The sequence below is a fragment of the Salvelinus fontinalis genome, chromosome 21 (assembly GCF_029448725.1).
Source record: "Salvelinus fontinalis isolate EN_2023a chromosome 21, ASM2944872v1, whole genome shotgun sequence".
NCBI classification, from domain to species: Eukaryota; Metazoa; Chordata; class Actinopteri; order Salmoniformes; family Salmonidae; genus Salvelinus; species Salvelinus fontinalis.
This window is the reverse complement of record NC_074685.1, coordinates 43,456,791-43,479,500: the sequence shown is the minus strand read 5'-3', so window position 1 is coordinate 43,479,500 and position 22,710 is coordinate 43,456,791. Positions and strand designations below refer to the sequence as shown.

General features: G+C 39.5%; 2 protein-coding genes across 2 annotated transcripts in view; one reads left to right on the top strand and one right to left on the bottom strand.

The window, feature by feature from the left end:
- Window positions 1-2,372: 2,372 nt before the first annotated feature.
- On the bottom strand, window positions 2,373-4,779 carry LOC129818965 (zinc finger protein OZF-like). Its single transcript, XM_055875361.1, has 2 exons — window positions 4,472-4,779; window positions 2,373-3,834 (listed from the first exon to the last, which is right to left on the bottom strand). Exons 1-2 carry the CDS (start codon window positions 4,665-4,667, stop codon window positions 2,696-2,698), a joined length of 1,335 nt encoding a protein of 444 aa, XP_055731336.1. The 5' UTR covers window positions 4,668-4,779; the 3' UTR covers window positions 2,373-2,695.
- Window positions 4,780-11,294: 6,515 nt separating this feature from the next.
- Window positions 11,295-22,710, top strand: part of LOC129818960 (nuclear receptor subfamily 6 group A member 1-A-like) — a 191,625-nt gene continuing 180,209 nt past the window's right edge. The window contains exon 1 of the mRNA XM_055875350.1: window positions 11,295-11,467. Within this exon, the coding sequence (XP_055731325.1) occupies window positions 11,407-11,467 (61 nt within the window). The 5' untranslated portion in view covers window positions 11,295-11,406. The remainder of the gene's footprint in view (window positions 11,468-22,710) is intronic.

Below are 22,710 nucleotides of genomic sequence, written 5' to 3'. Positions count from 1 at the left end.
AGAATCCATCTTCTTCCACTGCTGTCCACTGGGCTTCCGCTCACTACCATATTTGGTAGTGAGTGGAAACACCAAGCAGATGCAATTCTAGGGGCTTTATTGGCAGGGAAACATATGTTTACTTTGCCAAAGCAAGTGAAATAGATAAACAAAAATGAAAAACAAGTTCTAAAAGAATAAACACACACAAGTTCTAAAAGAATAAAGACATTTCAAATATACAGTGTTGTAGCGATGTGCAAATAGTTAAAGTACAAAAGGGAAAATAAATAAATATTTACAATGGTGTTTGCTCTTCACTGGTTGCCCTTTTCTTGTGGCAACAGGTCACAAAAAATGCTGATGTGATTGCACACTGTGGTATTCCACCCAATAGATATGGGAGTCTATCAAAATTGTATTTGTTTTCGAATTCTTTGTGAGTTTGTAGTCTGGGGGAAATATGTCTCTCTAATATGGTCATACATTTGGCAGGAGGTTAGGAAGTGCAGCTCAGTTTCCACCTAATTTTATGGGTGTGTGTGTGTCTCATTGTTCTATCTGTGCTTCTGGCAAGAATAACGACGCATTCCGGGAATGGTCAGTGCCAGAGCCATAAGTTGTGTTCGAATAATCATACCACAGATAGAACAATGAGACAGATATTCCACCTGATGTATGAAGGTGAAGCATCCGGTTAGCGTTTCCACTCACTACCAAATATGTGAGGAAGCCCACTGGTGGGAAGTGAGCGATGGATTTTAGCCAACCGTTTGCACATTTTCAATTAAACATTTGATCTCAATACTCTTTTCTGTTCACAAAACTAGAATCTGTTATGAACAGTGTCGACTAAGTTTTGTAGACTTTACCCTTTGCAAAAGTGTTTTTAAATCGCGCTGTTTAGGAGTGCAAAGGCAAATTTGAGTTATTGTACATGCACACGACAATCCTACCGATCCTTGACTTCGGCGATGTCATTTACAAAATAGCCTCCAACACTCTACTCAGCAAATTGGGTGTAGTCTATCACCGTGCCATCCGTTTTGTCACTAAAGCCCCATATACTACCCACCACTGCACCCTGTATGCTCTCATTGGCTGGCCCTCGCTTCATATTCGTCGCTAAACCCACTGGCTCCAGGTCATCTATAAGTCTTTGCTTGGTAAAGCCCCGCCTTATCTCAGCTCACTGGTCACCATAGCAGCACCCACCCGTAGCACACGCTCCAGCAGGTATATTTCACTGGTCATCGCCAAAGCCAACTCCTCCTTTGGCCGCCTTTCCTTCCAGTTCTCTGCTGCCAATGACTGGAACAAATTGCAAAAATCCCTGAAGCTGGAGTCTTATATCTTCCTCACTAACTTTAAGCATCAGCTGTCAGTGCAGCTTACCAATTATTGCACCTGTACACAGCCCATCTGTAAATAGCCCACCCAACTACCTCATCCCCATATTGTTATTTATCTTCTTGCTCTTTTGCACCCCAGTATCTCTACTTGCACATTCATCTTCTGCACATCTATCACTCCAGTGTCAATGCTAAATTGTAATTATTTCACCACTATAGCCTATGTATTGCCTTAACTTCCTAATCTTACTACATTTGCACACACTGTATATAGATTTTTCTATTGTGTTGTTGACTGTACGTTTGTTTATCCCATGTGTAACTCTATGCTGTTGTTTGTGTCGCACTGCTTTGCTTTATCTTGGCCAGGTCACAGTTGTAAATGAGAACTTGTTCTCAACTGGCCTACCTGGTTAAATAAAGGTGAGAAAAAAACACTTCCCAGAGTAGGTGTTCCCTAACAGAAAGGGACTTCCCAAGGATTCCAGTTAACAGAGACCATTTTGGAATCCTCCAGAATAAGAGTCCTGTCCTGTTTACCTTGTAAACAAATAATTTGGGGGAAAATATGCACTATTGTCGATATATTTAATACTAGTTATCATCCAAATAATTTAATGTATTTTTAAGCTATTGTGCTTTCTATGACCATTTATGCTTGACATTTTTTGGGGGGGACTATACACACATTTCTGGAAATTGTGTCACAGTAAAAGTGGGGTCCATTCTACACAGGAGCACCTCTAGTTTCTAAATCCACCGTTTACCCACCCAGGGTGGTTGTGCAAATTTTTTGGACATTAATATCGGGAAATCTGCTTAAAGTCCTCCAGTCTCCCTTTCACCTCATTTAACTCCTGATTTACTTTAAAAAAGCTAATCTCAATAGGTGGTCCAGGTATGATGTGACATGACACAAGTGGGGGCCTTAACTCTTTTTTATATATATATATATATATTATTTTAGCGAAAGAGGATTAGTCACATACAAAAACAAACTTTTTACATTGCCAGGAGTCCTACCCAAAGAAATCATATTGATTAATAATAGTGCCTTTGTTTTTAATTGTATTTAAAATAGTGCCATATTAGTTCAATCAGACCAGTTGTTATGTAAATATGAATTTGACCTATAATTATTAACAGTTTAATTAAATATACTAAATCCTTATCAATCTCATTTCTGAAATAAGTAATGATCAAAGCCATTCAATTGTACCACATGTCCTGTTCGTCAATCCAAAACATTACACTATAAATACAGGTAAAATATTTATGAAAAATGGTCTCCTTCTCCATTCCACAGAAATAACAATTATAATTCATATTCAGCTTGGATCTTTCCAAAACATTTGTACGTGTTCTCATTCATTAGGGCTATTCCTTCTATGAGTTCGCAGATGTCTTTTTAGACTTGATTTTAACTTCAAGTGAGTTCCACACAAATGACATTGAACTCCCTCCCCTGTATGAATCTTCATATGCGCTGTCAGGCTTCCCTTCAGACTGAAGCATTTGCCACATTCATTACAGCGATGTGGTTTCTCCTCTGTGTGAGTCATCATATGCTTTGGAAGGCTTCCCTTGTCGCTGAAGCATTTGCCACATTCTTTGCATTGAAATGGTTTCTCCCCAGTGTGAATCCTCACATGCTTTATCAGGTCTCCCTTAAAGGTGTAGGCTTTGTCACATTCTTTGCACTGATGCGATTTCTCAGTGTGATTTTTCTGATGCACTTTCAGACCACCTGCAGTCGTCATGCATTTTCCACACACATCACATTTAAAAGCCTCCCCTGTATGAGTACCCATATGATTTTTCAGGATGGACTTGTGAAGGAAACGTTTGCCACATTCAGTGCAGCAGTGTTTTTTCTCCTCTGTGTGAAGCTTCATGTGCTGGGTCATATGGTCCTTCCGGATGAAACATTTCCCACAAGTGTCGCACATGTGTCGTCTCTCCTCACTGTGCCGATATTGCCGATGCCGTTGCAGATTACGTGCTTTCTCAAAGCATTTTCCACACACATCACATTTCAGATCAGGAAATTCACAGTTTTCTTTCTTTGGCTGTCCTGTTAGTCTCTCTTCACTGTGCAGATTTAGCTGATGCCTTTTCAGACTACGTGCTGCTGTAAAGCATTTCCCGCACACGTCACATTTCAGATCAGGCAACTTACTGGTTCCTTTCCTTGGCCGTCCTCTTCCTCTCTTTGATTTGAGAGGCTTTAATCCTGACAGTGGTATTCTACTCTCCACTCCATCCACGTTTCCATTTTCACTGTTGTCACTGTCTGGACTTACTTCAGAGGGGGGCTCATAGTCACTGGTTGATTCAGATTCTCTGTTGTGGCTCTCGCCATCAGATTCTGTTTGGTTCTCCACAGTTATGATGTTGAAAGAGTCCCACATAGACTCTTCGGTATCCGACTCCACCGGCCCCAGACCAGGGCTCCATTCCTGCTCAGGAATAACCTCTTCAGTGAGTGTGAGCTGCTGGAGGTCTGGAGAAAGAATCAAATGTATTTGTATTTATTTAACTAGGAAAGTCAGTTAAGAACATTCTTATTTACAATGACGGCCTACCCCGGACAAACCCTAACCTGGACGACGCTGGGCCAATTGTGCGCCACCCTATGGGACTCCCAATAACGTCAAGTTATGAAATAGCCTGGAATCGAACCAGGGTCTGTAGTGACACCCCTTGCACTGAGATGCAGTGTTTTAGCTCAGGAGCCCATCCACAATAAATCCTGAAAAGGAAGAAATAGGACTACTTTGACTGATTTATCGTACGAGTCCCAGTAAAATATAATACCTTTTCAAAAACGGATTAAATACCATTTAAGACAAAATGGCATAGAACCCTTTTTTAAAATGCATTTTCAATGGACAATGGCCACATTTTCTTTAAATATTTCGTCGTGAAATTGGTATGCTATTAAATTGTAATTAAAGTAATTGTACATGCTTGCTAGCTAACGTTATGTCGTTAGCTAGCCATACTGCTTGCGTATCCCCCACATCTTTTATTGCTACTCGTCAGTATATACTAATGTACTAATCAAAGCCTAAAATTGTAATGATTAATATTGGGCTACACTGTAAATGCATGTCAAACAGAGACACGTAGTCACAAACCTGCTAATCTTTGCAATTTTATCTCTGGTTTGAAAACCAAATCGAGCAGTCTTCGTAGTCGTGCAACAGCCCGCTTCAAACGGGAGATTTCTCCCTGGTACTCTGCTATCGTTGTTTTAACTACCACGGATATCTCCAGGGGAACTGCAGCTAATTTTTCATCGAGAACCTCATTGAGTAGCTGTAGTTTAGACATTTTGGGGAGAAAAAAAGTGGGAGAAGTTATTGATTTTTGTGCTGCTCAAGAGTTGCTATAGCTAAGCTAGTTACAAAAACTGGTGCGAAGTAGGCCAGAATGACTAAGTACTTCCAGGTCTGATTTTTGGGAATATTTCAGAATAAGAGTCCTGTATCGTATCGTATCAAATAATGTTATTTGTCACATGCTTCGTAATCAACAGGTGTGGACTAACAGTGAAATACTTACTTACAGGCCCTTCCCAATAATGCAGAGTGATATATATATATATATATACTACTGGTCAAAAGTTTTAGAACACCTACTCATTCAAGTGTTTTTCTTTATTTTACTATTTTCTACATTGTAGAATAATAGTGAAGACATCAAAGCTATGAACTAACACATATGGAATCATGTAGTAACCAAAAAAGTGTTAAACAAATCAAAATATAATTTATATTTGAGATTCTTCAAAGTAGCCACCCTTTGCTTTGATGACACTCTTGGCATTCTCTCAACCAGCTTCATGAGGTAGTCACCTGGAATGAATTTCAATTAACAGGTGTGCCTTGTTAAAAGTTAATTTGTGAAATTTCTTTCCTTCTTAATGCGTTTGAGCCAATGAGTTGTGTTGTGACAAGGTGGGAGGTGGGTCTGGTGGTGGTGGTATACAGAAGATAGCCCTATTTGGTAAAGACCAAGTCAATATTATGGCAAGAACATTTCAAACAAGCAAAGAGAAATGGTAGTCCGTCATTACTTTAAGACATGAAGGTCAGTCAATCTGTAAAATTGAGAGAAGACGTACACTTTGAGGTGAAGGAGCTGGTTGTAGCCCGGGAGAACGCAGCTGAAGCCTTCATGGAGTGTTTGGAACAGGAGATCGCTGAGCTGAAGAAGAGCGAGGTTGAGCTGGAGAAGCTCACACAGAGGCTCACATCCATTTCCTGGAGGTAACCTCACTGAATGATTGTCTGTCTGTCATTGAAAAAGGTACTCATTATTGTGGGGTGGGTTTCCCAAATCCTTCATAGGATGCTGGTAGTACGTATATAACATTATTTTACTTGCCAACCTAGACTCACATCTCTTGAACATCAAAGAGCTTCATTGATTGACTGTCAAACTCTCTTTCTCTCTCCTCCCCCTGTCAGAGTGATGCTTTACCATTTTTATTTCACCTTTATTTAACCAGGTAGGCCAGTTGAGAACAAGTTCTCATTTACAACTGCGACCTGGCCAAGATAAAGCAAAGCAGTGTGACAAAAAAAACATACCAGAATACCATGCCGTATTCTGTGAATCGATTATACATTTAAAAATGTTAGTCATTCAGCAGATGCTCTTATCTAGAGCAATTTACAGAAGCAATTCGGGTTAAGTGCCTTGCTCAAGGGGACATCAACAGATTTTTCACCTAGCCGGCTCAGGGATTCGAACACGCAACTTTTTGATCACTGGCCCAAAACTCTTAACTGCTATGCTACCTGCCGATGAATGAATCTCAGGGGGTTGACTGTCACAGATTAAGCTCTCTGTAGTCTAGATAGATTAGAGATTATTTCTCCCAAATCCTAGGATTGTGAAAATGGAAGTTCTCTCTGGGAAAATGAATGTATTAATTTCTAATCTAGCTAATGTTTTAGAGGTATTACTTCTGAAGACAGCATAGGAGGAGAGTGAGAGTGTTTCTGTGTATTCGTTTTATTTCAGACTTTTATGCTACTGTACATAATTTGTAAGCCAGTGCCAATTATGAATGCAAAAACTTAAAAAAATGCTTATGATAGGCCTACTACTATCAAAAAATTATTGTGATAAGTGGTTGTTTTACCTACCTTAGTTGACGGCACGGATTGTACAGTGCTCTGGATAGGTGTTTGCTAAATGACTAAAATGTCATGTAAAATGTCAGCATAACACATTACAAGGAAGCAAAACACAATTCACCATGTATTTATTTTTTCTAAATAACTGACATTGTTCCAGCAAAGTCCCATGAATTTCACATGTGAGGGTGGGTGGCAGGATAAGCCTACGACAAAGTTGTACATTCAAACTGTGGGTAGAATTAGAAAACCTGCATTTTCAATGGTCCTTTGCTGGATTGTTACAGAGAATATCTTCCTTGTTTTTAGTCTGCTGGATTTAACCAAAGCAAGTATGTAATGACATCACCAGAGGGCAGCAATATACAGGGGAATGGGGGGAAATGTACTAGCCCTGAGTTGACCACAGTCAGGTTATGCCTGGATGTGAAGAGAAGTGTGCTCAAATGAGCCATCTCTGCATCTCTCCAATGGTTGGACAATACAATAAGGAATTTCTCACTTGGTTTTGATGTCTCTGGCATCACTGTACCTGGGACATCTAGCCTACATCTAGCTTTATCGGGGCGGCAGGTAGCCTAGTGGTTAAACCGTTGGACTAGTAACCGAAAGGTTGGAAGATCAAATCCCCGAGCTGACAAGGTAAAAATATGTCGTTCTGCCCCTGAACAAGGCAGTCATTGAAAATAAAAATGTGTTTTTAACTGACTAGTTAAGGTAAAATAAAACATGACTTGCCTAGTTAAATAAAAACCTATACATATTACCTGGACTAACCTGTGCCCCTGCACATTGACTCTGTACCACCTGTATATAGCCTCGCTACTGTTATTTTATTGTTGCTCTTTAATTATTATTATTTATTTTTTTACTTTAGTTTATTTGAGTAAATACTTTCTTAACACTTATTTTTCTTAAAACTGCATTGTTGGTTAAGGGCTTGTAAATAAGCATTTCACTGTAAGGTCTACCTACACCTGTTGTATTCGGTGCATGTGACAAATAACATTTGATTTGATGAGCATTTACGCTGTCGATCCTGCAGGCTGCATATAATATATTTAAGCAATAAGGCACGGGGCGGGGTGTGGTATATGGCCAATATACCATGGCCTGGATACAGCCCTTATCGGTGGTATATTGGCCATATACCGCAAACCCCCGAGCGGCCTTATTGCTATTATAAACTGGCTACCAATGTATTCAGAGCAGTAAAAATACATATTTTGTTATACCTGTGGTATATGGTCTGATATACCGCGGCTATCAGCCAGTCAGCATTCAGGGCTCAAAACACCCAGTTAAAAAAAAATATATATATATATATACACTGCTCAAAAAAATAAAGGGAACACTTAAACAACACAATGTAACTCCAAGTCAATCACACTTCTGTGAAATCAAACTGTCCACTTAGGAAGCAACACTGATTGACAATAAATTTCACATGCTGTTGTGCAAATGGAATAGACAAAAGGTGGAAATTATAGGCAATTAGCAAGACACCCCCTAAAAAGGAGTGATTCTGCAGGTGGTGACCACAGACCACTTCTCAGTTCCTATGCTTCCTGGCTGATGTTTTGGTCACTTTTGAATGCTGGCGGTGCTTTCATTCTAGTGGTAGCATGAGACGAAGTCTACAACCCACACAAGTGGCTCAGGTAGTGCAGTTCATCCAGGATGGCACATCAATGCGAGCTGTGGCAAAAAGGTTTGCTGTGTCTGTCAGCGTAGTGTCCAGAGCATGGAGGCGCTACCAGGAGACAGGCCAGTACATCAGGAGACGTGGAGGAGGCCGTAGGAGGGCAACAACCCAGCAGCAGGACCGCTACCTCCGCCTTTGTGCAAGGAGGTGCACTGCCAGAGCCCTGCAAAATGACCTCCAGCAGGTCACAAATGTGCATGTGTCAGCATATGGTCTCACAAGGGGTCTGAGGATCTCATCTCGGTACCTATTGGCAGTCAGGCTACCTCTGGCGAGCACATGGAGGGCTATGCGGCCCCACAAAGAAATGCCACCCCACACCATGACTGACCCATCGCCAAACCGGTCATGCTGGAGGATGTTGCAGGCAGCAGAACGTTCTCCACGGCGTCTCCAGACTCTGTCACGTCTGGCACATGTGCTCATGTGCTCAGTGTGAACCTGCTTTCATCTGTGAAGAGCACAGGGCGCCAGTGGCGAATTTGCCAATCTTGGTGTTCTCTGGCAAATGCCAAACGTCCTGCACGGTGTTGGGCTGTAAGCACAACCCCCACCTGTGGACGTCGGGCCCTCATACCACCCTCATGGAGTCTGTTTCTGACCGTTTGAGCAGACACATGCACATTTGTGGCCTGCTGGAGGTCATTTTGCAGGGCGCTGGCAGTGCACCTCCTTGCACAAAGGCGGAGGTAGCGGTCCTGCTGCTGGGTTGTTGCCCTCCTACGGCCTCCTCCACGTCTCCTGATGTACTGGCCTGTCTCCTGGTAGCGCCTCCATGCTCTGGACACTACGCTGACAGACACAGCAAACCTTTTTGCCACAGCTCGCATTGATGTGCCATCCTGGATGAACTGCACTACCTGAGCCACTTGTGTGGGTTGTAGACTCCGTCTCATGCTACCACTAGAGTGAGAGCACCGCCAGCATTCAAAAGTGACCAAAACATCAGCCAGGAAGCATAGGAAAAGGGTGACAGCAGTGGTGTAGTCTACAGCGATACGGACAACCCTTATTATTGATTTCTACAAAGCGGATTGACGTGAATCACGCTGCTACTCTCTCATTTAGCTATTTGCGCCTTTCCGATTGTGGTTGTTGTGGATGGCTGTTCACAAATCTAAATGTGTGATATTTAAACCAAATAATGGTTGAATTCAAGAAGTTTAAGCTGCCCATGAAACATTGTTTTTGAAACCAGTGGACAGTCAGTGAAAAATGCGCTCTTACGACAGCTGCATAGTGCGGAACCCAGCCTATGGAATAAAAGTGGGGGTTTTATTGCTCAATCTAATTCATGGTGATAAAAATGTTTTTATCCTTAGGCTTAATGGACACATGCTCAAACTCGTACACTTTTTATATACTTAAAAGAACAATATGTAGTTGCTACATCCATTTTGGACTTATGAATGATAAATATAAAGATATAATTGAATCGTATTATTATATGTGGTAGAAAGCGATAGGTTAGAAGTAGCCTACATAACCTAACCATAAAGTAAAATGTAACATCCATGTATGGCCAGCTATGTAAACTTTAACATTGATTTATCCTTGCAATAGATGTCGTTCAATTGGTAACATACATGTTTTGTCTTCTTCTAATGCCTGTTAAGGGGAAAGTAATCTAAAAGTAACTGATTACATTTAGAAAGTAACCTACCCAACCCTGCAGAATATACACTGCTCAAAAAAATAAAGGGAACACTTAAACAACACAATGTAACTCCAAGTCAATCACACTTCTGTGAAATCAAACTGTCCACTTAGGAAGCAACACTGATTGACAATAAATTTCACATGCTGTTGTGCAAATGGAATAGACAAAAGGTGGAAATTATAGGCAATTAGCAAGACACCCCCAAAAAAGGAGTGATTCTGCAGGTGGTGATCACAGACCACTTCTCAGTTCCTATGTCACCCTTACCTCCAAGCGTTTATTCAAGTTAGATCATTTTTTGGATGCCAACAGCAGCCGCACCATTGGAAGAGATAGCTTGGACTGTAACCTACAAAAGCCTATTCCTATAATATTTTTCCCGCGATCCATCAAATACATTTGGTGTGTCATCGTAGTGGTCTCTGACTAGTAGTCAGACTCGCTCAGGTGGAACAAATTTAAATTTGCGCATTTTTTCAATGCTGATTTGAATGTCACTGAGAAAACAGAAAAGTGTGAAATATTTGTATTATATTCTTTCTGAATATAAAAGTAATCCGATGTTTTTTCAAAAGTATCTGTAATCGGATTACAGTATTTTTGCTAGTAATGTAACGGATTACATGTAATCTGTATTTACTGTACCAGTCAAAAGTTTGGACACAGTTACTCATTCAAGGGTTTTTCTTTATTTTTAATATTTTCTACATTGTAGAATAATAGTGAAGACAACAACACTATGAAATGACACATATCGTATGATGTAGTAACCAATTTTTTTTTGAACAAATCAAAATATATTTTAGATTTTAGATTCTTCAAAGTAGCCACCATTTGCCTTGATGACAGCTTTGCACCCTCTTTCCATATTAGGTAAAGGGTTTGTGGAAGGAGGATCTCTCTCTCTCTCTGATATCTGTAGATACAGCATTTATACACCAAACAAAAATATAAACCAAACATGGGACCAACACTTTACATGTTGCGTTTATATTTTTGTTTAGTGTATATACACTCTACAGATATTAGAGAGAGAGAGACATCCTCCTTCCACAAACCCTTTACCTAATATGGAAATCAGTTCCATATTACAAACAAGGCATTATCATGTCATGATCTCTTATGGATGGCATTTTGCTTTTCAGAGGTGAGAAGCCGGTCAATACAGTGTAGCTATATTACTGTGATTTGTTATTAGGCCTATCACAGACACTACTAAATATTAAAGTGTTTGAAACTGTTTGAAATACAATGGATGAACTAGTAGGTTATTTCAGACATTTTAGACTACTGTTTTGTCCTAATGCAACCCCACAATGATTGAATCCTACAAATCCCAGAATTCAGACGCCAAATAGTGTTTCATCACGTGATTCATGAAAACGTCAAGGTGTGTTTTGTAGCACGAGAGTGGCGCAAAAGGTTTTTCCCTTGAACTGGCAGAGGCATGAAGTGGTTCTTCTATAATTAGCGACCTGGATGAAAACATAAAGACACATTTCGTAATTTCCAGAGGACAACTGTTGAAACCAAGACGAAGATCTATTTAGCGGAAGGAGGATGGAGATTGAGAAGAGGACAAATGGATTTGAGTACACTGATCGGAGCAAGTCAATTAATGGTATGTCGCCTCTATCATTTATTTTCCATTGTGAAGTTAACCATAACTCCACTTTCCCAAACACCAATGTAGCCTAATTTCTCAAATTAAAGCAGAAGCTGAGGCTATAGCCACGGTGATGTTGGCAAAGTGGTTGCCCATTTATAACGCTCTGACTCCCCAACCCAAATAAAGTGCAAGGACAACATTGAAGTGAACGACTCTATGATGTGAAACCATTGTCACATTGACTGGGGTGGGCTGACAGCCTAATTGTGATATTCCTCGTTGATTTTACAGTGAGGTAGTTTAGTATGCTTCAAGCAGATTCAGCAAAATCCACCTAATTAAAAAGACTTGTAGGCTACACCTACTTTTTGTATAAGCTGTATCAACATCCATAATTAGTCAATGCAGATGGTTAAATATGAGTAATTATTCTACTGTCACAAATAGGAAGAACTGGTCTTGAAATTACTTGAAAGGTTATGCTGGTGATTAGTGTGCAACCCCTACTAATTATTCTGTTTATTGATCTCTTTAATTTGCCTATCATTAAGTAAAAATACAATTGAATAAATGTAACATTCCAGGTCTGATTAGTCTGTTCCAAGATTGAATCATTTCATTTTTGGGGGTGGATCATCTTAGACCATAACACAAATTTGACACATTCTTTGTATGCATTTTGGATGTCTCTGTTACAATTAAATGGTATTGTAGGCATTTAATGTTAACTAAGGGCAATTCCATGGTAACAGAGTGACGCTGAGACAGATGTTTCACTTTTCAAAATGTATGTCAAACAAAAACCAATGATTGCAAAGTTAAACCATACAATACTATACACAAGGACTACTTTGAACATTTTACAAAACATTTTTTACTTTAAGAACATTGCAGATGCAAAGTTTGGTAACAGAATGGCAGCAAAAGCCGTCATTCTATGGCGAAACTTTGCATCCGCACCATTCTAAAAGTAAATAGGTTTTTGGAAGAGTTTTAGTCCTTGTGCATAGAGTTATGGTTTGTTTAACTTTGCAATCATTGATTTTAGTTTGACAAACATTTTAAAGTGAAAAATCTCTCTAAGCATGGCACTGTTAATGTGGAATTGCCCTCAAGCTACAAGGACATGTCTCTCAATTGTGGTGCTACCAGATGTAACCTGCAGATCAAAGCCTCAAAAATAACTTGTTTTTCTAGTTTATTTCTGTAAGATAGACCAACCAGTAGGAGGGCTACAGCTGCAGAAAACAAATTATGTTTGTGTCATTTTACAAATAGAGTGCATTTTAGGAAGTGTAATTTAAAAATGAATAAATAAATTCACCAAATGTTAACGTTCTGTCATGAATAGGACTGTGGCGGTCATTACATTTTGTCAGCTGGTAATTGTCTAGAAAATAATTGCCAGTCTTACGGTAATTGACCGTTAATTAACATAAACATGTTGAGCATCTCCTGGCTTCCACACATAGTCTGCAAGGTAATGATGCAGACCTTTGGAACATCTACATAAAAAAAGTCTACATCAATTTAATATAGCATATACATCACAATACATTTATTATTTATTTTAGACAGCTCTAAAGAAACATGATATTAAGAAAATGTAGTCTATTTCAAAAGAACAGAATAGCATACTCTGAGATGTCCTTACGTTTGGCTATGCCTTATGGCTGTGGGCTACATGAGTTCATTTAGCAGACAAGATTTGCTAAGAATTCCGTGGCGTTATTTTAAGAATGAACAATACAATTGAACATAAAATAGAAAGGATATTTTCCGCAAACGATTTGCGAGGGAGTACGCACATGTGGCTATTCTGTGTTGATTGGTTAACAAAGAAACAGGTCATCCTATATGCTTAATTTAGTTATTTATGCAAATGTATTTGTGATATAAACGTTGGGCTATATGTTTTGATTTTTAAAACATTCTAAGGCTGCATGATGCGACTCTAGTGATGATTTTTTTTTAAGTTGCTGCACACACTTCATCAGTCTCTCATTCACAATTTGACGAGGACTTGATAATATTCTCACCAGGCCTCAAATTTCCCGTTGGCATCCCCCTTGTGTGGCCGTAATGCCCCCTAAAAAAATCCATGCGTTTTGCTGCCAAAGTGGCCGTTGTGACCTTAGGCTGAATATAATAATATGAATTCCCTTCTCCCGGCTGCCAATTGCCGTGTTCTGAAGCACCTCTCACTCACATAGCTGTCTCAGATATCTCAATTGTTATTAGCCAATGCCTGTCACGTGATCGGGTCCTTCTTACAGCCATCTGAAGTAGGCTACAATTGAAGACAGACACATCAGGGACGCAACTGTGTGCTTCCTTCTTATCGAATTCCGAGGCGCATATTAAAGATGCTAAAGAACTGTTCACGTTTCTTCAGCCAGCAAGATGAGTAGGTCTAACGAACAGCAAAAGCACTAGCCTATGTCAATCTACTATCCCCCATAGTACAAAAGTTGACATATTCTGTGCGAGAAATAAATATTCCAAACATAGTCTGGGACAGTTGTGGGATGCGATAGATCCCAATTGAATACAATCAGTAGCATCAAAAAAACTTTTAAAGCAAAGAGGCTGATCGTTTGGCTTAACATTTTTATAAACTATTAAGCTATTTCATCACGTTATAAGTGCAGCAATGCGCACACGGCAGTAGGCTGTAAGCGCAGATGTAAAAAAAAAAAATGCAATCAATTAGCAGGAAAACACCATTCTCAGAAGTGACCGCAAATGCCATTACGCATGTAATGCTTTATTATAAAGGTACATTTTTATGGTGAAAATGATCTAAACCTAACTTTAAACTCACGCGTCGCCTATGTATGCCGGTTAGGCTCTACACTGGTTGTAAAGCGAATTGTGTTATTTAGTTTTTTGGCCACTTTAGTTGTGATACAAACCTTATCAGTCTACATGAGCTGTGTGACTAGGATTTGAAAAGTCTAAAAAAAAAGACGTGCTGTTCCTTGCAATACTGCACCCGCTGGGCATCATTCACAAGTGAAAGGCTAAAATTGTCACCCCATCAGACTATTCTTAGTTTAATGTTGTCTTTACATATACGGAATAATAAACAGTACCAGTCAAAAGTTTGGACACACCTACTCATTCAAGGATTTTTATTTTATTTGTACTATTTTATACATTGTAGAATAACAGTGAAGACATCAACACTATGAAATAACACATGGAATCAGGTAGTAACCAAAAAAGTGTTAAACAGATCTAAATATATTTTATATTTGAGATTCTTCAAAGTAGCCACCCTTTGCCTTGACAGCTTTGCATCCTCTTGGCATTCTCTCAACCAGCTTCACCTGGAATGCTTTTCCAACTTTCTTGAATGATTTCCCACATATGCTGAGCACTTGTTGGATGCTTTTCCTTCACTCTGCGGTCCAAACCATCTACATTCAAATCAAATTTTATTGGTCACATACACGTGTTTAGCAGATGTTATTGCAGGTGTAGCGAAATGCTGGTGCGTATAGCTCCGACAGTGCAGTAAATTCTAACAAGTAATATCTAACAGTTTCACAACATATACACGTACATCTAAGTAAGGAATGGATTAAGAATATACGTATATGTCAGAGCGGCATTGGACTAAGATACAGTGGCATAGTATAGAATACAGTACATACATATGAGATGGAGGATGCAATATTTACACACAATTAAAGTGACTAAGATATCGTAGAGTACAGAGATACCGTAGAGTACAGTTTTCACAGATGAGATGAGTAATGCAAGATAGAGACATTATTAAAGTGGCTACTGTTTAATTTCCTGGAAGTGGCCAGTGATTCCTAATCTAGGTATATAGGCAACAGCCTCTGATGTGCTGGAGATGGCTGTTAACAGTCAGTGGTGCAGTATAGAATGCAATACAGTATATACATATGAAATGGGTGATGCAATATGTAAACACAATTGAAACCTGCCTAAGATACTGTAGATTAGTGTGGAGTGAAGTTTATACATCTGAGATGAGTAACTCTAGATACGCAACATTTATTAAAGTGGCTAGTGATCAATTTCTAAAAGTGGCCAGTGATTCCTAATCTGTCTATAGGCAGCTGCCTATTATGTGCTAGTGATGGCTGTTTAGCAGTCTGATGGCCTTGAGATAGAAGCTGTTTTTCAGTCTCTCGGTCCCAGCTTTGATGCACCTGTACTGACCTTGCCTTCTGGATGGTAGGCGGGATAACAGAAAGTGGCTCAGGTGGTTGATGTTCTTGATGATCTTTTTGGCCTTCCTATGGCATCGAATGCTGTAGGTGTCCAGGAGGGTGGGAAGTTTGATCCCGGTAATGCGTTGGTCAGACCACCGCTCTGGAGAGCTTTGCGGTTGTAGGCGGTGCAGTTGCCGTAACAGGCGGTGATACAGCCTGACAGGATGCTCTCAATTGTGCATCTGTAAAAGTTTGTGAGAGTTTTAGCCTCGAAGTTGAAGAGGCACTGTTGCGCCTTCTTCACCACACTGTCTGTGTGGGTGGACCATTTGTTTGTCAGTGATGTGTACACTGAGGAACTTGAAGCTTTCCACCTTCTCCACTGTGGTCCCATCGATGTGGATGGGGGGTTGACGTTGAGTCAGAGGTTATTTTCCTGGCACCACACTCCCAGAGCACTCACCTCCTCCCTGTATGCTGTCTCATTGTTGTTGGTAATCAAGCCTACTACTGTCGTGTCGTCTGCAAACTTGATGATTGAGTTGGATGTGTGCTTGGCCACGCAGTCATGGGTGAACAGGTAGTACAGGAGGGAACTGAGCACGCACCCTTGTGGGGCCACAGTGTTGAGGATCAGTGAAGAGGTGTTGTTTCCTATCTTCACCACCTGGGGGTGACCCGTCAGGAAGTCCAGGACCCAGTTGCACAGGACGGGGTTCAGACCCAGGCCCTCGATCTTGATTATGAGCTTGGAGGGTACTATGGTGTTGAATGCTGAGCTATAGTCAATGAACAGCATTCTTACATAGGTATTCCTCTTGTCCAGATCGGACAGGGCAGTGTGGTGGTAATTGCATCAACTGTGAAACTATTGGGGCGGTAAGCAAATTGCTACCACAGCAATTGAGTTGAGGCCGGGTGATTGTGGAGGCCAGGTCATCTGATGCAGCACTCCATCACTCTCCTTCTTAGTCAAATAGCCCTTACATAACCTGGAGGTGTGTTGGGTCATTGTCCTGTTGGAAAAATTGATAGTCCCAATAAGCGCAAGCCAGGTGGGATGGTGTATCGCTGCAGAATGCTGTGGTAGCCATGCTGGTTAAGTGTACCTTGAATTCAAAATAAGTCACTGACAGTGTCACCAGCAAAGCACCATCACACCTCCTCCTCCGTGCTTCACGTTGGGGACCACACATGCAGAGATAATCTGTTCACCTACTCTGTGTTTTACAAAGACACAGCGGTTGTAACCAAAAATCTCAAATTTGGTCTCGTCAGACCAAAGGACAGATTTCCACCTGTCTAATGTCCACCGGTCCAAGCAAGTTTCTTTTTCTTATTGGTGTCCTTTAGTAGTGATTTCTTTGCAGAAATTTGACCATGAAGGCCTGATACACAGTCTCCTTTGAACAGTTGCTGTTGAGATGTCTGTTACTTGAACTCTGTGAAGCATTTATTTGGTCTGCAATTTCTGAGGTGTAGTTAACTCTAATTAAATTATCCTCTGCAGCAGTTGTAACTCTGGGTCTTTGTTTCCTGTGGTGGTCCTCTTGAGAGCCATTTTCATCATAGCGCTTGATGGTTTTTGCGACTGTACTTGAAGAAAGTTATTGAAGAAATTACTTGATATCTTAAAGTAATGATGGACTGTCGTTTCTTTTTGCTTATTTAATCTGTTCTTGCCATAATATGGACTTGGTCTTTTACCAGATAGGGCTTTCTTCTGTATACTACCCCTACCTTGTCACAACACAACTGATTGGCTCAAATACATTAAGAAGGAAAGAAATTCCACAAATTAACTTACAACAAGGCATACCTGTTAATTGAAATGCATTCCACATGACTACCTCACGAAGCTGGTTGAGAGAATGCCAAGAGTGTGCAAAGCTGTCATCAAGGCAAAGGGTGGCTACTTTTTTAAGAATCTCAAATATAAAATATTTTTATTTGTTTAACAATTTTTTGGTTACTACATAATTCCATATGTGTTAGTCCATAGTTTTGATGTCTTGACTATTATTCTACAATGTAGAAAATAGTAAAAATAAAGAAAAACCTTTAACTGAGTAGGTGTGTCCAAACTTTTGACTGGTACTGTATGTGTGAAATGAGTTTTGATTTAGAATGGACCATTATCATGCACCTGTCTCGAAATGGGGGCAGGGGGATAAAGACATGCTATCGCTTTTCCCTTGGTAAATTTTCATGCCAGCCAGGTAGGCTATACTCCTGTTGTAAAGCGAAGCAATGTGCTTAATATTAGGAAAGTTGAGAAATAGATATATTAGGCCTAGCCTATAGAAAGCTGGTGGGTTTATCTTTTTAGTAGAGGCCATCACTGTTTTCTCACGCAATTGCATATTCTATAGAAATGTTGCACAACATGATCTCATGGGCTCTCATGAAGTGTTTGATTTGATTTCCGATTACATTTTCATTGATGTCAGAGTGATTAGAGGGACAGTAGAGTGCTGTACCAGGCAGTTAGCAAGTTTGGTAGGCTACTAATGACCAGCAGCAGCATCAAAGCATGGAGAAGCCTAGTTACCATGACTAAACGGTCATGTGGAATTTGACTGCATTAACCCCTTCCTGTTGCACACTACAAGCTTCCATTTCCCCCTGTCACACGGGGAGTTTTATTTCACCTTTAACTAGGCAAGAGTTTATGGCTGATTTAACATGTAATCGTCAAACCTGTGAATTCTATAGTATTTTTTCTTAATTTAATCTTGAGATGGCAAAACATGTTTGTTAACAAAGCTGAACATGTGCTCTTCATGACTAGGGCTGTTACAGTATTACTGCCACACCGGCAGTCACGAGTCATTAACAGAAAATAAAAACATTTCGAGCCTATCTTTCTATTGATAACTGGGTTGACATTTTATCCTCGACACTTACAGTTTTTTTATAATTTAAAAAGGGGTAGTTTTACCATATTAAAATGAGAGTTACGTTTATGTTACAGGGTTGACCATAAACCTGAGGGTCAAATGTAAATGAATCACTAATCAAAGATCTCCAGGAACTACTTTCCCAAAGCAACAAATTAACCAATACTTTACAGTGATGGTGAAAACCTGTGAAAATCTTGGGGTCAAGTGAGTTAAAAATTTGGACAAATGTTATGTGGGACATGTCAATATTGATATTTTCAGAGAAAACTGTTAAATTATTTTTATGAAAAGACACGGCTATTGGAATAGTTTAATATGGTTTAGTTAGAGCATAAATGTATGTGATCCAACTGTTAAAATAAAATGTGCAAATGTAAATAAAATGCACACATACAAATAACAAAACGTCTCTCTCTTCATATGGACCGACCACTAAATGTTTTTCTAATTAAGATTTTAGTGTATATGATTGAATGCTAGCCTACTATTTTCTTACCATGAGTCTAGGTTATTATTTATGCTCTGTACAAATGTGTAGTCATTTTCTTAATTGAAACATTTTATATTGTCTCTTACTAATTTGAGGTAAATGGTTATTTTCGGGGGAATTCTCTGCCATCGCGTTAACTCCTGTACCTCATGTATTATTTGACTCATTTTTCAGAATCCTTTTTTTTGGACATTGAAGTCACATTACATGATCATGACTCATAACAAAATCGAACATCAACAATTCAAACTCTGCATGTTTAAGCTTTGTAATTTGAATGTAACATGTTTACATTTTCTTAATCATTGTTTTAGCTTCTGGTATGGTAAATTATACACTGACTATGGAGCAAGTTCCCCACTTTAAACTACTGATCAGCCAAGGAAATAGAGCTGAACAATGATGCATGGATTTCTTGTAAGAATCTCTCTCTCTCGTCTGTGTGTGGTGTGTGTGTGTGTGTGTGTTTCTCTCTCAATATGTGTGTTCAGTCCTGCTCCTGCTATATCTGATAGGTCAAGGATATAATGTGACACTCTATGTATCTCTCTCTGTGTGGTCGTTGTGCGTGTGTCTCTGTGTGCTCGTTGTGCGTGTGTCTCTGTGTGGTCGTTGTGCGTGTGTCTCTGTGTGGTCGTTGTGCGTGTGTCTCTGTGTGCTAGCCTGGAGGAAAAAGCCTGGCAGATGTTTGAGATGTAGCCGGCGAGTCTCTCTCGCTCTCTCTGTGTGTGTGTGTGTTTGTGTGTGTGTGGGGGGGGGGGGCAACTGCAGGGACATGTTGATCTCTCTCCCCCCTCTGGGAAATAGTTGTTCAACTGTTGAGGCCACGGGGGTGGAATGACATAGAGGGGGTTCTCTATTCTCCATTTCGCCCCCTCTCCCCTCATCAATCCTGTTGAGGCTTTCTGAACAATGATAGAGGCATACAGTACGGGGGAAGCAGTCTATTTTAGGGAGGAGAGAGAGAGGTTTTCCTCTGTCTGCATTGTGAGGAGTAGCTTAGATCTGGTCAATCACACTTCAGCATGCTACTGCTATGGCAGCGACTCCGCATGCACGCACACACCCACTGTCTTATAATCCATCTATGTCACAGATCGCTGCGTGAAGTCTGTTCCCCCTTTATTTAACTTAGGTCATTTTTAACCATGATGGCGTCATGAGCAGTGTTTTCATAATGACTTGAATTTAAAATGATCATTCACACTGACCATTATTCATCCATAACTTTTCATCAATGACTTTTCATTCATGCATGTTGCAATTCATATCCTTTCACTTTCTCTTTGTCTATGAACTTGCAGCCTTTCTCTTCCAGAAAATGTTATTTGTTTCGCAAACAAATGGCTTTTTCAACCCGTTTTCTAGTAGAACTTTATTTTATCGTCTAACAGCTTCTAGTAGAATTATATTTTGTGGAGTCAAATATTTGATCACTGCCATGAGATCGCATAGATTAGAAGGTGTCCTGCTAGAGTGACTTTGTGTTTTCATCTGATGCCAAGAGTAGATAATGTGCTTTGCTTTTTCAGCATTGTGTTCATTAGGGGACGCAATAGAAAACAAAAATTGTTTCTTATTTGTCCTGGAGGTCCCCTGTTTCAGTCCATTTTCATTCATGCAGTACCCACAAAACACCAGTCTCAACGTCAACAGTGAAGAGGCGACTCCGGGATGCTGGCCTTCTAGGCAGAGTTCCTCTGTCCAGTGTCTGTTCTTTTGCCCATCTTAATATTTAATTTTTATTGGCCAGTCTGAGATATGTCTTTTTCTTTGCAACTCTGCCTAGAAGGCCAGCATCCCGGAGTCACCTCTTCACTGTTGAAACTGGTGTTTTGCGGGTACTATTTAATGAAGCTGCCAGTTGAGGTGTTGCTTGTTGCTTGTTTTGGACCACCAATGTGTCAGAGTATAGGCCATCTCTTATTGATGTGGGTCATCTTCTCATGGCCCATCCACTACTGATAAACACTGATTGTCCTGTGGCAATCAAATTGTTTAAATTTGAGACAAAAAAAAAAAAAAAAAAAGTCAATAAAGAAAGAAAAAAGGTAGTGATAGCATTAAAAAAGTTAGAACCACGGCAGCATCAAAAAAAGGAACACCATGTCCTCTGAATGCTTAACATTCAGATGCTTAACAAATCAATCTTCCATTTAAAAAAAAGTTTATATACAAACTAACCAAAATAAATTCATAATTGTGCACATGAAATGCTTTCTCCACATATTCAATACTCAGCATCACAAGGAGTGTGTGGGGGAGTGAATGGCATGACAACGTGATTGCAATGAAACTACTGCAGGGATTGGGGTGGATGAGAGAGCAATTTGCCTAAATTACTTATCACATAATTATGAATTCAAAATAATGGAGGGGGATAAAAAAGATACATATTGCAGCTTTTAAAAAAACAACAAAGGACATTACACAATTAAGTTGTTGCACCAGAAAAACTGATTTACTTCAGCTCTGTCAACGATTCTTAAGACACCATCATCATTCCTATCCTTAAGTTATGCTGAGTAGTGCATGATTGCTTTCGCCAGCATAGATGTTATCTGCATATGAGAGTTTTAATAGTATAGTTTATACAATAGTTTTACACTAGATTAGGGATGCACAATTTCATCTGCCCCCGTACATATTCTTTCCCAGTAGGTAAATCTGCGCTAAGAAGCAGTTATTTCTGTTTGGCTGTTGTACATTTACAAAAATTTCCTAAAAGGGTGGCAAAGTGGTTGCTTGCAACATGGTCTTTGCCCCATAAGTTAATGAACTTTTCATAAATTATAAAATGCCTTTTGATGGTAATCAAATGTCAAAATATGCCATGAGAAAATATTGGTTAATTATTAAAAAAATATTGGTTAATTATTATTTTAGGCTCAATCTGTGAAGTCAGAGGTTCTGACATTTGCTGAATATTTGTAGTGTTGGTGTACTGTGGTATGCAGTGTGCCAGATTACACAGCCTGGTCTCAGACGCGATGTAACATAGAAAATTATATGTTATAAGATTGTGAAACAAAGGAACACGTCTCAACTGCTACCTCGATTGCATTTTATTTTTGGGGGGGATTTGAAACGGCAAGAGTTGAACTAGCTTGTGCAATATATATTTTCAATATTTATTTTAAAAACAAGATTATTCAATCAAGATCATTCACCACAAAAAAACATTACAGCTATGGTATTTTGAATCTGAAAATAGTTACATTTTAGTAGACGCTCGTCCAGAGCGACTTACAGGAGCAATTAGGGTATAACTATAGTAAGATGCCATACTATGGTTCACATTTTGCATATACAGTATCTGACCATTATGTTAGTTTTTTAAATTCATCCCTAACATTGAGGAATAAAGGGAAGAGAGATGGACATAAGAAAAAATGTAAAGTGTGGAGGGAGAATGCTAGGTAACTGTTAAGAATAACAGTTACACGTAGTGGAATTACTTTAAGTCATTTCCATATTTATTCAACATTTACCAATTATTTTTTTTGGCAACATCCATATATGTCACTTTCATTTTTTATCATTCTCAAGTTCTTCAACCAGAACATCATGTCTTACATCACAGCCAAGAACAGTATAATTAAAAAAAAAAAAATCACCATTAAAACTGACAGCAACAGTCTTGTAATAGTTAAGTTTGGAATATCTGTAATG